The 17,525-nt window shown below is 32.6% G+C and overlaps 1 protein-coding gene across 1 annotated transcript; it reads left to right on the forward strand.

The window, feature by feature from the left end:
* Positions 1-1,607: 1,607 nt before the first annotated feature.
* On the forward strand, positions 1,608-3,273 carry LOC111406667 (UPF0481 protein At3g47200-like). The gene is made up of 3 exons (XM_023036056.1): positions 1,608-1,892; positions 2,012-3,037; positions 3,136-3,273. Exons 2-3 carry the CDS (start codon positions 2,021-2,023, stop codon positions 3,271-3,273), a joined length of 1,155 nt encoding a protein of 384 aa, XP_022891824.1. The 5' UTR covers positions 1,608-1,892; positions 2,012-2,020.
* The last annotated feature ends 14,252 nt before the right edge of the window (positions 3,274-17,525 follow it).

Genomic DNA, 17,525 nt, shown 5'->3' on the forward strand with positions numbered 1-17,525 from the left:
AATAAAAAAATAATTAAATTTATAAAAATTAAATTAAAAATATATAAATATTGTTTAGTTAAAATTTAATAAAAATTAAGTTTTATTATAAAAACAAAAAAAAATTAAAAATTTCTTTTTTCTTCATATTATAAATAATTTCTTTCAATTTAAAATTTTTTAAAATCTTTTTATTTTACAATTTTTTTCAATTTTAGCTAAATAATATTTATTTTTACTTTTAATTATTTCAATTTAATTTTAAAAGTGTATAATAACTTTTTTTTGTTTCTTTTTATTTTTGCATGTAATTTTTTTGTTGTTTAATTTGTTAAATCATTAAATTTTTTTCTTTATCAGTTGAATTAGATGAAGTGAAGTAATGTATGAAAATGAAGAAATACTACAGTTGATGTGATAATGCACGGAGTTTCTTTTACAAATATGAATATATCAAATTCCTCACTGACCCCATCGGCCTTTATCTCTCTTCGTCACTAATTTTAACAAATAATTATATATAAAATAAAATCAAATATCATACAATATAATGTAAAATACCAAAAAAATTACTCAAAGTTAATAGATATCTCAAATGATTCATAGCCATACGGCCCATGCTAAAAAATTCTAATAACATAAATTGCAACTTCTATTTTATGAATATAACATAACATAGATTATAATCAAATAGCACATAGATTACAACTCTCAAAAGCTAGATAAAATGCAATTTTTTTTTTTTTAGTTTTTTCATTTTCAAGTGTTAATTTCCGATTTTAACCAAAATAATATTCATTGAATATTTTGAATTTTGATTTGATTGGGTCTTTCTCTCGTATTGACATTTTAAAAAAATAAAAATTATTAGTAGCTTTAAATCACCATGTCCGACCTTTTTTTTTACCTCACTATCTATGTAGCTTAGAAGTGCTTGTAAAAACGAGTGATGTTGGGTTCCACAATTTCCTCAAATTCATTTAGGATCATATGAAACTTTAGGAATAAAAATTAAGGATCCAAACCATGCGCAATAGGGCAAAGAATTAAGGATCCAAACCACGCGCAACAGGGAAAAACCTATGATTATCCTTGCATTACCATGAATTGACTTCTCCAAATAGTTTTCGTTGAAGAATTTAATTGTACATTTCATTCAAGATGAGTAGAAAATTATGCCACAGCATTGTTACTATTGGTAAGGTGGTAAACCTTTGGAAGTTCGTGAGAAATAATGTTATCGTATAGATGTATCGTGAAAACATTTATAAATTAACATTAACATTCATAGTGGTGCTCGTGCTAAAACCAAATTATTGTTCTGACTTTCGAGTTTCAACATCATGCACTCCGATGATTATTATCCCATGGATAAAGAGTTGCACCAGTATTGACAATTTTTGGATAAGATAAATTCTACACATTCCACACTAATAATAACATAATAAATACAATAATCATGCAACACACGAGACAAAGACTAATATAGTAAGTAAGATAAATACTTTTGATTATACAGTTTGCATATTTCTAATGCATTTTCAAGGCAATTAGCGTGCACCAATGTACTGAAATTGTTAGCAAGTAAACTTGTAGTTACCACAGTAAGCTATAGGTAAGAAGAGATGGACTGCACCGAAAGCTACAGCCTGGACAATAGTTTATTTACCAGTACAAGTTGTCTTTCTCCTCCCTCCATTTGCACTTTACTTTCTTGATTCCTTCGCAATCAATCGCTAGGCAATCTCAGATATCTCATTGGCCTACTAATCAAGAAATCACATTGAAAGTCATCCGCCTCGGCAGAGAATAATCTATTTGGGGTGTATATTCAAGTGTGGAGAAGAGAAGATTCATGGAGAGAGTTGACATTTTACTAGCTATTCTATGTTGATCAAGAAATTATCAGAAAGGTAATGAGTCAGACAGAAAATTTGAAATTTTTGATCCATAATTAAGTGTTTTTAGAAGGTTTTGGATAGATTAATTCGTTGGTAACTCGAGGTATTTATTTCTGATTTTCCGCAAACAGTTAAAAAAAATGTCTGAGACAATAGCTGACCATATCACCGTTGAAATTCAAGGGATGCTAGATGGCTTGTCCTCGACGTCTTCAAAGCCCTCAATGTTTAGAGTTGGTGATCGTTTACGCCGCATGAAGCCAGAGGCTTACGATCCAGAAATAATAGCCATTGGCCCATTTCACCGCGAGAAACCTAACTTGCAGAACATGGAGCAACACAAACTCAGGTATCTAAGGCTGTTTCTTCAAAGAAGAAACGAAAGTGTAAAAAGATGTGTTACCATAATAATACAACATAAAGACATGGCCCGGGAATGTTGTGCTGAAGACATCCACTTTGATGATGCTGAGTTCGTGAAAATGTTGATTCTGGATGGTTGTTTTATCGTTGAATTTCTCCTCAGATTTCAACAAGAACCTGCGGATCGAGATGACCCCATTTTCCAGAATGGACATATGCGAAGTCAATTGTTTCATGATCTAATGCTATTTGAGAATCAGATTCCATTTTTCATCATTGATATTTTGCTCAACATGAACAAGACCGATGATGAAGACATCGAATCTCTAATAATAAGGCCTTTACTAGAAAATAGCATTTTCGCAGGGCTAGTGAAAGAACCTCCTAAAGTCCCTCGTAGTGCTCACCATCTTCTTGGTATTGTACATCACAACCTGTGTTCTTCATTTGCAAATGTGGCATCTGGAGATGGAGATCCACATAACATTGCGAAAACAAATCCAGCTGTAGGGCTCGAGAAGGCAGGGATTTCCTTCCAAAGGTCAGAATATCGTAATTCTTTTCGTATTGAATTCGAAAATAAAGTTATGAAGATTCCAGAATGGAAAATTTCTGATTCAACAGAAACATTGTTCCGAAATCTGATGGCATATGAGCACTACCTCACAGGCAGTCCTCAAAAATATGTGACGGACTATGCATTCTTCATGCATTGTCTCGTCAAATCCCCTGAAGATGCAAACGTGTTGCAACGTTCACACATCATTACGAACTTTTCGGGGAGCGATGAAATGGTTTGTCGTCTAATCTACGAGCTAGGCAAGGATATCATAATTTCTGAACGGTTTCCTTATTCTAATATTTTCTTCACTGTGGATCGTCATTGTGCCAGAATAAGGAATACATGGATGGCAGCATTAAAGCGAGAATATTTCAACAATCCATGGACAGCCATTTCGGTCTTTGCTGCCTTTATCCTGCTTGGGCTCACCCTTACATAGACTATATTTGCTATTCTCTCATACCGTAAGTTACTCCTTGAGTATTGCATATTTTAGCCTCCGTTTGGCAAATTTCTATTGTTTTGTAAATTGGAATAATAATAGGAATAGTAGTGGGGTTTCACAAAATATGTAGATATTAACGATTAGTAGTTATGAATGTGTTGTTAAAATTAATGTTTGACTTTGACTTTAAATTTATAAACTAATTTATAAATTGTATCGAAATAGAGGCTTAGTTTAGAAGGATTCATCAAGTAGGCTATTAGGAATTGACCTTGGAAAGGAAGTTTCTACCTTTCTTTGAAATGCATTAGTGATACATTTGTTAAGAGATAGTCATGTGAACTGCTAAGAGAAATTTATATTTGATTATCCAATTGTTTACCGACATACATGTTATTGCAGGCAATGATCACAAGAAGGAGAACTGATTCCAAGTGTTTGAAGCTGGTAGCAATATATGGTAACTCGAATCACTAATAACTTCAAGGACGATACAGAGCTGAGAACAATAATATATATTGATGGCCTGCACAATGAATGAATGTAACAAAACCAAGATTCAGTCCATTTCATCATTCTAAAAGGAATTGTTCTTCGTGTTTCTTTTGTGAAAGTGTTTTTTTTTAATGTGTTAAATTACGCCCTTGTTTGAGTCCCATTCTTGTCAAAGAATTCATTTTTGAATAGTGTATTGATAAGAAATATGTTGTTAAAAAGTAAAGAAGTTTTTTTGGATTTATGTGTAATATTATTTTAATGAAGTATGTGGGGTTAAAATAAGGTCAAATTACAGTTGAATAATGTAATGCTTTTTTATTGATTAATAAATGTAATGTTTTAATTAATTAAATGTAATTTCTATCTAGTTATTAGTGGTAATATAATTTATAATTAATAATTTTTAAAGTAAATTAATTATTGATAATTAAAAAAATAAGAAAATACAAGAAATACGCCACCTTTGGTTTAATGAATTGAAGATGAGTTTATAAAATAGTTGAAAGTTGCACTAATTTGATGCCATGGATCGGAAATGCCATTTTTCCCAAGACATTTACAAAAAAGTCACTTTTTTTTTTGTTGCAAGAATGTCAATTTAAGACGTATTTGCCCCTAAAGATAATTTCAAATTCCCTACATGTCCTAGTTAAATGAGATTTGATCCAATGGAAGAAATTGTACAAAAATCTTGTTAATGTCAGGAATGAAAAGTTTGAAAAAAAAAAAAAAAAAGAGAGAGAGAGATAAATCTTATTTCTCTCATTCAAACAACCTCAATTCAAACAACCGTAACTCCCTCTCTCATTTCTCTCATTATAGGTTTCGATCCAAGAGAGAAAAATTTTGTTTTTTTTACTCAATTTTTGTAATATTTTCAGTTGTAAAGGGTTTATGAGATGCGAAAAATGGAGCTTTTTGCTGGGTTTAAAATAAGAGCTAGACTTTGGATTAGAAAGAGGTAAAAATCCTTTTAATATTCTGTAATTTTTTTTGGACGTTTTGAATAATTTCTAACTATGTTATGGTTGGAAATGTTTTTCCCCTACTTTCTGCAATTTCATACCATAAATTTTAATTTTCTCTTTTGTATATATCTTCTATTAGTGATGCATATATGTACACATTACACGTGCTAACACTAATGTTGAGGGAAAAGATTATCTAGGGTTCCAGTTTAATATTTATCCTCTTTCTTTGCTTTCAAAGTTCATATTTCAAGCATTTTGAATGTTTCAATGTTGGGTGAAAATCTGGATTGACACTTGACATAACTTTCGTTTCAATGTTTTTGGTACTTGTGCGATGTGGAAATAACATTGCTATCACTTGGAATCTATTTGTTGTGGGTGGTACTCATATTTGTGTTGAACTCTTGATAGACAGTTGACAGCATACATGTGGCTTTAATGTTTCGTTATGCTCGAATATGGAGTGAAATAATTTTCAATAATACCTATTTGCATAGAGGTGAAAAGTAAATTTTCGGATAGTTCATCTGTCGACAATTCACTAATGTAGAGAAATGCCTTCATGCTTAACTGTCGTTCCCGACAGTTAGGCCTCAGTAATTCTTGACAGATGAACTATCGAGAATGATAGTTCGGTCCTTCCCTTCGTTCAATTCCACAAGTCAAACTTTGGTTCATCCTAACATTGCACGAGAGTTTTGCATGAATATATATGAAATGCTATGATCTCATGATTTTTCGATTGATTTGTCCGTATGTGGTTAGATTTTTTCCATCTAAACATCTCACGTGTGACTGATTTGTCCATATGTTGTTATATTTTTATGCTTCACGTTTTTATTTGCGTAACGATGCCACCACCGTCACAATTCATTTTTCATAATTTTTGGATCACATGAAATTTAAATATATTTTTGTGGAAGTTGCTTGTTTGAAAAATATGGATGAATTCAGATTACGATAGATTGCATGAATCAATTGACTTATATTATGTACTGTTATCGGATTGTTTTTACACACAAGGTGAACATTATTGCATTTCTTCACCTTCCTTTCTACGTGCTTTATCTCGGAATACTAATTTTACCAATGTATGATGACATATGAGCAGATTCATATTCATGACCCGAACGATCGTCAAAGTGTTGGTGCACACATTCTCGTTGTAATTGGGGATGGAATCAATCGAATTCATTGTCAAAAAAAGAGCAACCTTTACAATAGTCCACTACTGATGACTGTGGCAATTGCACGGAAGAACATTTTGTTTTCTATTTATGTATATAATTTTACGTTCATTAGTTCTATTTATGTGATATTGACAAAGGAAACTATTTGTGTTTCGTACAGAAAATGTTTATAATAAGGAATAGTAGATAGTAAATAGTAGTAGATTATTTTTAAATAAGGTCATGGAACTACTCCACAGTACAAAACAATGGTCACATCATGTTCGGTACTTGAGCAAGGTCGTGTACATAAAAATAGTTTTTGGTGAGTTGTATAACTTTCTTGCTTTCGAAACTCGTTCGATTTATCAATTAAAACTGGTATCCAATTGAAAATAAGCATAATTGAAATGAATATTATGATTTGTTTCAATCGAAAACGTTCGTGAATCACGATAATATCACTAGACATCATTTTCTTGCAAAACATAACAAGTACTTCTTTGTTTGCATTAAAATGTTGTGCGTACTGCGCTTCAATCAAGATGAAATGGTACACATAATTTAATTTACACAATTTTCATAAATGATAGACCAAGTATAGGTGATACAAGCACACTTAAACTTTAAAAGCATCACACTAATTTTCTTTCAAATTCAATTTGAGATGTAATGAAAATAAGTCTTCATCGTCGCATATTTTGGTCGGAGGTATATTCAAGTTAAAGACCTTGAACTTCAATTCAATTTAAGTACGGGGATCAAGAACATCAAGTTTTTCCTTCAACATTAACAAAAGTTCAGCTATGGTATTAATGGATGTGGTTTTGTCCCTTCTCCACTCTCATTCGTCATCTGCATGAACAAACTTTTTCCCATACGATACAATGAATCTCAAATGATTACTCATATCTGAAATGTTGGGATTGCAATTATGCAGAATCAATATGTCAACATTTCATAGCATGAAAGTGGCACTGCACAATACGTAAATCTGTACAATAGCAAAAGGTCAAATCAAGGCTTTCCATCGTTTTTAAGTGTTCAATTTGATAGTAAAACTGCATATCCCGATAGTTTATAAATGTTGGGTTCGACATTTCAAATGTCTAACCCAACGGTCTGTAAATGTCAAATTCGACAGTTGAACCATCAAAAATGTCGAGAAACAGACGACAATGGGCGGAACAGATTCTTTAGCACAGCACATTAATTAAGCATGGTCATTAATATTGAGCTAAATGAAAAATGTCATATTGGCCTTGTCATTGAAGAGACATTTAATGAAAATATTATTTGGTTTGAATTGAAGAATGTACTCAAAACCTTAATGGTAATTATCACATTTGTGAAGGATTCAAAAATAAAGAAATCAATTAATAATAGTTCCAAAAATTTCAAATAAATATGTCCCGATTGTATTTAATATTTACAAAACAGTAAGCTGTAGAAGTAAAATATAAATAATTTCTAATAGCTAACCTCTCAAAATGGATTATGAATGTAAGAGAAAAATCTTTTTGATCAATGAAAATGAAGAAGATGAGAAAAATTAGGGTTTGTAAGGGAAGAAGAAGATATAGTTGTTTATGTCTAATTTTTTTAATTTCTTTTACCTTTTTTTATTAACACAAATTCATATTAATCAACATAATACACATTTTTATTTTACGCTAAATTAAATGAGATTTTATAACTGTGTGATGCCAATAACATTTTCACGGTTGAATAGTGTTGGTTTAAATTTATCCTTTCCGACGTGTCGAATATTTGCCTGCCATCTGAGAAGCAAAGTTTTTTAGCAGAAGCGTTTTCATCAGTGGGCACAATATCTTGTTGAAAGGGTTTGGTTTTAGATTGAATAAAATTGGATTATTGCATTCAGCCTTTTGCCAGTGGGCTTCACATACAACAAAAGGCCTTCAATCATTTTTAAAACCTTTGTGGTTCTTCAATTCTGTCATTCATCCGATCATACATTAACGCAGAACTTTCTATTGGCTAGTTTGTAATGTAACATCACCTTTCTTGATAATTTTATTTAGTTAGAACGAAGCATTCTATAAATAAAAGAATAACTAAAGCTACTGTAATGTATATTAATTTGTTTTGTATCAAAACAAACAACAGAGACAACAACTACCATATTTGTTAATTACATTACAGAGCATTCGAGAATCAGGAACATAATTTATTTCCAAAAAAATCAGGAGCGAAAGAATACATTAGACGTCATGTTCTACAATACAGCGAACCAAAGACGCTAAGAAATTTACATATACCTGCTAGACACGGAAATATCGACAGGGAATCAATTAAAGATAAATATGCAAAATAGAAATTACCCAAAAAAATTTTTATCACTCTTTGGAGAAAGAATTGCCAAATCGACATTGCTGCTGTTAATCTACATCCAAGATCGTTTTGAATTTTGAATTGCATGTTTACAACATATCAAATCAATTGAGCCCATTATGATTGTTATTGAAGATTTCGGTCACAAATGAAATAGAAAAAGTTTTAGAAAAATAATTGGTGTACAGAAAAAATTCCTACAAAAAATTTACAGATATCTCACAAAGGTGTGGGCTCTGCATGAATAAATAATGTCAAAATATTAACCCACCCATCCCCAATGTGAGGTGTCGCCTACCTGTACACCAATCACTTCTCAAAGTTTTATGATACAGTATTTTTGGCTATTTTATTGATTTATCTAGTAATTTTTGTTTTTATTTTGGTAATACAATAATATTTGAATACGTTTATAATTGTAAGGTACATATGATTTTTTTCCCCTTCATACAAGACTAAACTTATGTTGGACCATCCAACTTTATGTTATTATTGGACCTTACTAATTGCACAATTGAACATCATCTACAATCTTGAATAACAAAATATATTCAGCCTATGAGACCCCTTTTTATTGAAAATGAGTTTTATAGTAGTGAATTCTTGAAAATTTTGTAGTTAAAAAATAGGAAAAAAATTTAAATTTAAGTGCAAAATATATTAGAATGATGATTAAAAATGAGCTTACCAAAACGTGAACCCTCCAAGGAACATTTTCATACAAATTCACTATTTCACTTTTTTTGTTATATACTTCTATATCAAGTTATGAAGTATATTGAGTTAATATGACTCTCACTCACAATAACTCAAATAAAGGAAATATTCATAAATATAAGAATATAATTAGCTCAAAATATATGGAGGGAAGTAAATTAATATAAGATTTAGTTAAATAATTTCCAACAAAATTAATTAAATCTCACACGTGATTCCACTAAACATGATCAAGTAAGATTCTGATATTATCATTGCTCTAGATAATGACACTAAAATTTAATCCTAGTTTATTTATAAACTATGAAAATGTTAAATTAATTATAAGATAACTTTTATCTATCTATAAAACTTTAGATAAATAAATATAATGTTATTAAGTGGCCTTTCATTGACAAACAAATGTATGGATACTTTATTAATTTGGAAAAAATAAAATCCAGAATGTTGTAACATAGGAATATAATTTCAACACAATATAATATAGTAATTGTTACAGATATTAGAAAGGTTTAGTTTTTAAAAGGACAAACATAACAAAAGAATTAAATCTTTATGCTTAAAACCCCTTTGGTCAAGGAAGGTCAACGCGCTTTGGAGGTCTCTTAAATTCATTGCCTGCACAAACGTAACATATAGTTTATTGATATTTCAATTGGCAGAAACAAGGCTTTTTAGCCTTTTAGCCCCGTTTGGCTTCCATTAAATTTAATTGCATTACATTTCATTTTTCTTTTTTATTTTCAACCACACAATTTTCCATAAAATAATATTATACGTAAATCGAAAACTTTTTCTTTTTTTCAACCACTCATTTTTCAAAAAAATACTATTCCTCCCATTTTCATTTTCAGGAAATAGGGGTCAAATGGGGGCTAATAGTCCCCACTTGATTTAGATAAAAATAAGATTTTTAGTAGTTTTTTTTAAAAGTTGATAAAATATATGACTAAAAAATTACAGGTACCAATTAACTAACCATGTTAAACCAAAAAAAATGACATATTATCAAGCTGACAATACCAATTAACTAACCATGTTAATCAATACCAATACAAAACCTAAAAATTGTTTTCCTTGGCCCTTCACTGCTGTAGTTATTGAAAAGGATTAACATGGGAGAAAAAAATGTAAAAATTAGAGAGTAATCTTCATATTTCTTCCCAAAAATCCGAAATTGACCAAAACGGCCCCTGCTCAATTTAAAAAATTAAAAAAAAAATTATTATTAATAGTATTAACTGCAATTAATTTATGGTGGGAATTGGAAAACAAAGCAATTAACTTGCATCATAGTAAATTATTGAAATTGTGTGCAAAATAGATTAGAGGTTACGACTCCGTTCCAAAACAACCGGGTTGAGTAATTTTGTCGTAAGAGAATTATGCAAACCATTTTGGATGACTCCTTAAGTCCCAACATCAAATTAGAGGAAAAAACACATTACATATGGACCGACGGAATTGTGAAATAAAATAAATTGTACCTGAAGGAATGAAAATGCTCAAGAATGAGAAAATGTTTAATGGATCCATTCTAAAGTGAACATCTTCATCTTCATCTTCACCCAAACCAGTATCTATAAACAAGAAACTTAGCCCTCATACAATATCATATAAAAAATTTGCTTCGTTGAAATTTCCAATTTACTTTGTTATCACATTTTTAAGATTACAGATGTAAATTTAAATCAGATCTTCTTTAATTACATCTATTCAAGACGTGATCCAACCACCTGAATCATTGTTCTCTTAATTTTTGTTCAATTAGTTTAGCTGTTTACCTGCATTCGTGTTCAAGTAAATGCCGCTCTCTGCTAACGATGGCTTTTGAGAATCCTCTTCACATTTCTTCCAAAAAATCCGAAATAGATTGAAACGGTTTCCTGCTCAATTTACACAAAATAATAATAATAATTTGTTAATCCTATTAGCTGCAATTAATTATTCATGGCAGGAAGTGGAAAACAAAGCAAACTAAACTTGCATCATAGTAAATTGTGTGCAAATACATTGGAGGTCTTGACTCCATTCCAAAACAACCGCGATGAATAATTTTCTCGTAAGATAAAAATGCTAACCTTTTTGAATGATTCCGTAAGTCCTTACATTAACTTAGAAGAAACAACACATTACATATCGACCGACGGAATCGGGAAATAAAATAAAATAAAATAAATTGTATGTACCTGAAGGAAACAAAAAGCTGAAGCATGAGCAACATCTTGATGAATCCTCTGAGCGCTTAACATCTTCATTTTGTGATAGTTCCAAAAGAGAAGCAGCCAAACCAGTATCTACAAACAAGAAATTTAATATTTCATCCCTCATAAAAAAATAATAATAATAATAATAATTTTGCTTCGCTGAAATTTCATATTTACTTTGTAATCATATTTATGAAGAGTACTGATGTAAATGTAAATCGGATCTTCTTTACATCTATTCAAGACGTGATCCAACCACCTGAATCATTGCTGTTTACCTGCATTCTTGTTCAAGTAAATGCCGTCTGCTATTCCCTTCTTCTTATCCTCGTTTTCACTAGTCAAATCCAATACTTCCATCCTACCCTTAGCAGTAGCACCACAACAAAACAAAATACTCACATGCTTTCTGATGAACTAATTTCTGAACCTTTATATAAAATAATTTAAGTTTTATATTTATGTGTATGAAAGCAAGCTGTGCACATAGCTGTATCTGTATATTGTTAATTTGACTGTTGATCATTGTTAAGAGTTTCTTCGTTTTTAAATGGGTTTTTTTAAGTATATACCAGGGTTGACATCCTACTGTATAGACCCCTCACAAGAGGGGGGTCCATTATTATGTATTGGATGTCAACGATTCATGAGCTGTTTGCTGTGGTGTGAACATTTAGAGAAGATTAGATTCAGGTTGAAGAACGTTAAGGTCAGTTGGGGAACACAATATTGTTAGTTGTTTGGAAGTGCTTAAATTATAATTGAAGCAGATTTCACATAATGTGGATAAAAAGTGAGTAATAACTAATAAGTTGTGGATTTATAGAATGTATGGATAAAAAGTGTACTTGATCCATTTAAATTTTGCCAAACATGTGTTTATTACTACATACATAATTATGTTTCATTTACGAAAATATTAAATTTGTTAATAAATTTTAAAATTGTAGTACAATTAATAAAAATACCCCAATTAAGAAAATATTAAATCATGTTATTAAGAAAAAATCTAGTACATTTCGAATCCCGAAATTACAATATGATAAAGTTGATTTAGTGTCGTAATTTAATTATCGAAACTCATATATTCATTCCACAAATGTTGAATTAATTCATTCTACGATTATTATTGATTATGGGATTAAAGTTTATTACAAATAATAATAATAATAATAATAATAATTGTAGGGATGATTTCCAGCAAACTCCAAGTACAAAATCGGGCTCAGTTTACCAATTTCATCGACACCACCAAGATTGAGACAACTCCAAAACCGCCCCACTTCCGATTGCTATAGGTTGGGGGGATGAAGTCCAATGATATGCCCCCACTAAGGATTAACCACAAAGGTCACAGTGAAGTGATGCAAGAAGCTAAGAAGAAAGTCTCACAAAGAGAGAAAATGGGCACACACCTATGGAGGCCGAGAGAGAGACGGGAATTATAAGCCAAGTAAATGTCCAAATAGGTAAGTTAGGTTAGGGTTAAGTTGTGGACCAAACAAGGCTCGGCTCAATATTAATGGGCCTCAAATTAATAATATAGCCTTTCAAAGAAATGGGGCAAACCGTGAGCAACACTATTTACAATAGATTACTTCGAACGGTCCATACGAATGTGGATTGTGTTGTCTCAAATTGCAACTTCTAAACTTTGCCAGTGGCAGTACCTTCGTCCCCATATCAGATGGGTTGTAGTGGGTGTGGACTTTCTCAAGTCTTACCACCTCTTGAGATACTATATCTCTAATGAAGTGGAGTCTAACATCAATGCGTTTAGTGCGCTCGTGAAAAATAGGGTTCATGCATAAATCTATAGATGACTGACTCTCAGAATACACTACCACATAATCATTCAAGACACATATTTCATGAAGTAGACATCTAAGCCATAGAGCTTCTTTAATAGTTTCAGTGGTATCAATATATTCTGATTTTGTAGTGGATAGTGCAACAATATGTTGTAACTGTGATTTCCAACTAACACATGAATTAGATAAGGTAAACACGTATGATGAAGTAGATTTTCTACCATCCCTATCTCCCGCGTAGTTTGCATCTACAAAATTCTTTAATTTTATGCCTTCTTTATTAGCACTAAACTTTAAACCTACGTTACTAGTACCCTTCAAGTACTTTAATAGTCACTTTAGCGCTTCCCAATGTTCAAGACTCGGATTAGCCATATATCTACTAAGAGTACTAACAGCAAAACCTAAATCAGGTCTAGTGCAAACCATCAAATACATTATGGAACCAATCATATTAGAGTAAGGCACTCTACTCATGTATTCAACTTCACGCTCATTGTAAGGAGATTGTTCCTTCGATAAAATAAAATGATTAGCAAGAGGCAACGTGACAGTTTTGCAATCACTCATATTGAATTTCTTCAATACTTTGGATATATATGGAGACTGATGCAAAAACAAAACAGAATTTGACCTATCTCTTTTGATTTCAATACCTAAGATTCTCTTAGCCTTACCTAGGTCTTTCATGTCAAATTCACCACTTAATTTTGCTTTTATGTTATTTATCCACTTAGAGGATGATCCAGTCAAAAGCATGTCGTCCACATAAAGCAACAAAAGCAGATAATTATTATTAGTCTCATTGTGTTGGAAATACAAGCAGTGATCAAATTTACTTCTTTGGAACCCTATAGTGAGTACAAAGGAATCAAACCTCTTGTACCACTGTTTAGGAGATTGTTTTAACCCATACAAGGATCTTCTCAGAAAACACACATAATCAGATTTTGACTTATCCTTAAAACCTTTTGGTTGATTCATGAAAATTTGTTCATCAAACCCACCATGTAAGAAAGCAGTTTTTACGTCAAGTTGTTCAAGTTCCCAGTCAAAATGTGCAACTAATGCGAGCATGACCCTAATAGTGGTGTACTTAACAACTAGTGAGAAAATTTCATTATAATCAACGCCCTCCTTCTGTGTGTAGCCTTTAGCCACTAACCTAGCTTTAAACCTTAGGGGTTCTGAGCTGCTAGTTCCTTCCTTAATCAAAAAAATAATTTGCAATCAACAATTGATTTGTTCTTAGGCCTAGGTACTAGCTCCCAAGTATGATTCTTTTCTAGAGAATTCATCTCTTCTTTCATTGCCTTAAGCCATTCATTAGATTGATCACTGCCTATTGCTTCTTCAAAGGTCTTTGGCTCTTTATCAGTTAGTTCTTCATAACTAGCCTGGGCGAAAGCTAATTCAGATTCAAAACCGAACCTTCTTGGTTCTCTCGTCTGTCTCCTCTCTCTATCCCTAACTAAGTTATGGTTAGCTAAAAGATTTTCTTCCTCATAGTGCTCTTATGTCATTATTTCATTACTATTCTTCACCTCGGGTTCCTGAGTTTGAGTCTCCACCTCATTTGAAACAGTAGGGGCAGGTGGACTGAGTTTTCCTAACTCCACCTTAAACTGGTCTCTCTCTTCACCTGATTCTACTTTACTCTCAGGTTCAGTTTCCCCTTTAATACACGGCATCTCATTTTCATTAAACGTGACATCTCTACTTATGATGATTTTAACCCCTTTTTGGCTTCTATCCCATAACCTATAACCCTTAACACCCTCGGGGTATCCTAGGAAGACACACTTCCTAGCTCTAGGTTCCAGCTTACCCTCACTTTGATAAGAAAAAGTTGTACAACCAAAAGTTCTAAGTATCGAGTAATCACTCAATTTACCCGACCATCTCTCATGCGGAGTGTCACCATTCAATGCAGCAGAAGGAGTCAGATTAATCAAATAGCAAGCGGTCATAACAGCCTCACCCCAAAATGACTTGAGAACACCAGAACTAATTATCATGCAATGTACTTTATCATGTATGGTCATATTCATCCTTCCTGCTACCCCATTTTGCTGAGGGGTGTAGGGAACGGTCTTATGTATAGTCATGCCGCTTTCTTTACACATACTATCAAATTCTTTATTGCAGAATTCTAGGTCATTATCTGTCCTTAAAAATTTGATTTTCTTGCCAATTTGGTTTTCCACTTGTCTCTTCCAATTATTAAAACTATTGAAGGTCTCAAATTTATCCTTCAAAAGATAGACCGACACTTTGCTAGTGTAGTCATCAATAATAGACAGGAAATACCTATTTCCACCCGATGTGGGATTACTAGCAGGACCTCATAGATCAGAGTGCACATATTCGAGCATACCTTTAGCTCTATTAACACTCGTGGAGAAAGAAGTTTTATGATGCTTACCAAGCACACAATGATCACAAAATGGCAAATCTGACACACAGTCATTACCAAAAGCACCATTTTCATTAAGTAGCTTAAGTCCCTTGACCCCTACGTGAGCAAGTCTATTATGCCATGTGTGTGTGTGATCAATCTTGGCAGAGGAGATAGAGGAATTCACACCTCTAATCACTTCCCCAGTAGTAATATATATATCGTTTTTCTTAATTCCCTTAATGGAAACTAAAGCACCCTTGATCATTTTTAGCATACCATTTCCAATTTTACCAGTAAAGTCATCATTTTCAAGTCTCCCTACTGAAATCAGATTCCTAAACAACTCAAGAATATATCTAACATCCTTTAACGTATACACAAAACCCGTATCAAATTTTACATTTATGTCACCAATTCCAGCAATAGTATAAGCAAAGTTATCACACAGTACAACATGCCCAACATTAGATTCATGCAACTTATAAAACCAATTCTTTTCAGACGTTACATGAAAAGATGCACCAAAATCAAGTATCCACTCATGCATGCGGGAATTAGCAGTTAGATTTAATTCAGCAGTGTATGCAAATGGACTTGTAATCATATAGACCTCACCACCATTTATATCGGAAGTAGATGCTAACACATTTACCTCATCTCTCTCCTTAACCTTTAGCTTACCCTTCTCCTTATGACAATCTTTTATAAAATGCCCTGTATTTCCACAACCATAGCATTTTCTCGCCTTAGTCCTAGATTTTGATCTAGACCTACCTTTGCTCTTCTTTTTCCATCCATTACCACTTGACTCGCCACTAGTTTGATGTCCCTCATGACTATTTTGCCTAAACTGAGTTCTACCCCGCATCATATGTACCTCACCGTTCCTCTTATCATGTTTTTCAGCCCTAATTTCCATTTCTTTACTTCTAAGGGAATCTATGACAATTTCAAGTGTTAACGTGTCTCTATCATACTTAATGGCGTTCTTACCTTCCTTATAGGAATCAGAAATTGCATTGAGCAAAATTATAGCCTTATAAGTTTCAGACACAGTCTCATCACAATTAACTATATCTTCCACCAATTTGTTAAACACGTCTAGATTGTCATCAAGATCCTTTGAAGAATTCATTTTGAAACTGAAAAAACATTCAAGCAAGTAAAGTTTATTCGGTGTAGACTTAAGCAAATACAAGTCTTCTAATTTCTTCCAAAGTTCTTTAGTGGTTTTCAATTTACCCACCTTTCTTAAAACAGCGTCAGACAAGTGTAAAATAATTGAGGTATAAGCGAGCTTATCAGCTTCTTCTCTTTGTTCTTGTGAAAAATCAGTTGAAAAATTGCCTTCAATGACTTTTGAAACCTTTTGTTGGACTAAAATACCCTTCATTTTTTGTTTCCAAATAGCAAAGTCACCCTTTCCATTAAAAATTCCCAAATCAAAACTGTGAGTTGTCATCTTTACACAACAATCAAAAATGTACAAACCACACAAAGTAGTCCTAGGGTCACAGACAGTATACACCGTTCTAGATTCCCAGGATTTCGTAAGACTCGGGGTCTTAGATCAAGGGATGTTCGAACGGGTAAGGTCACGGTATTTCTGACGGAATAAGTAAGCAGCGAAAATAACAATGCAGCAAAAAATTACGTCTAGCAGATAACTAGTCCCACAACAATTAGATCACTAAGAATTACAAAATTGATTTTACCCAAAAAAACAAATACTCAATCAAAAGATCAATCAAGAGCACATAACCCTAATTCTAGCACAAGCAATGGTTGTCAAGCAATGACAACCCCCAACCTATTGTCACCCCACACGGTAATGCGCTAATGCTGAAAAATTAACGGGTTAAGCCAATTTACCAGAGCGGACATGTCTGAGTCCGTATAATCGAGAGAAATGCGAATCTACTGCTTTAGGGCCGCAATCTTGGCCTAAAGTAATTCAGTAGATATATGCAATTTCAACCGTCGATCCACCGGGGGCAAAATTGTCCAACTTTTTCTGTGTAACCTGAAACAGAAAATAAATAGTGTCAGTGCGTTCAGGGGATTGAAATGAGCAAACTGCCCGAAGGAAGTTTGCTCGGAATCGCCGCCACGCACCGCACACGAAGGGGCCCCTCAGCTTGCTGGT

Source organism: Olea europaea, chromosome 1 (assembly GCF_002742605.1).
Source record: "Olea europaea var. sylvestris chromosome 1, O_europaea_v1, whole genome shotgun sequence".
In the NCBI taxonomy this organism is placed as follows: Eukaryota; Viridiplantae; Streptophyta; class Magnoliopsida; order Lamiales; family Oleaceae; genus Olea; species Olea europaea.

What these genes read in the sequence shown, in the direction of transcription:
- LOC111406667 (XM_023036056.1), top strand. Translation starts at nt 2,021, where the DNA reads ATGTCTGAGACAATAGCTGACCATATCACCGTTGAAATTCAAGGGATG. An exon ending in TTTCGGGGAGCGATGAAATG is followed by an intron (nt 3,038 to 3,135) that starts GTTTGTCGTCTA and finishes TCATTGTGCCAG; the next exon opens with AATAAGGAATACATGGATGG.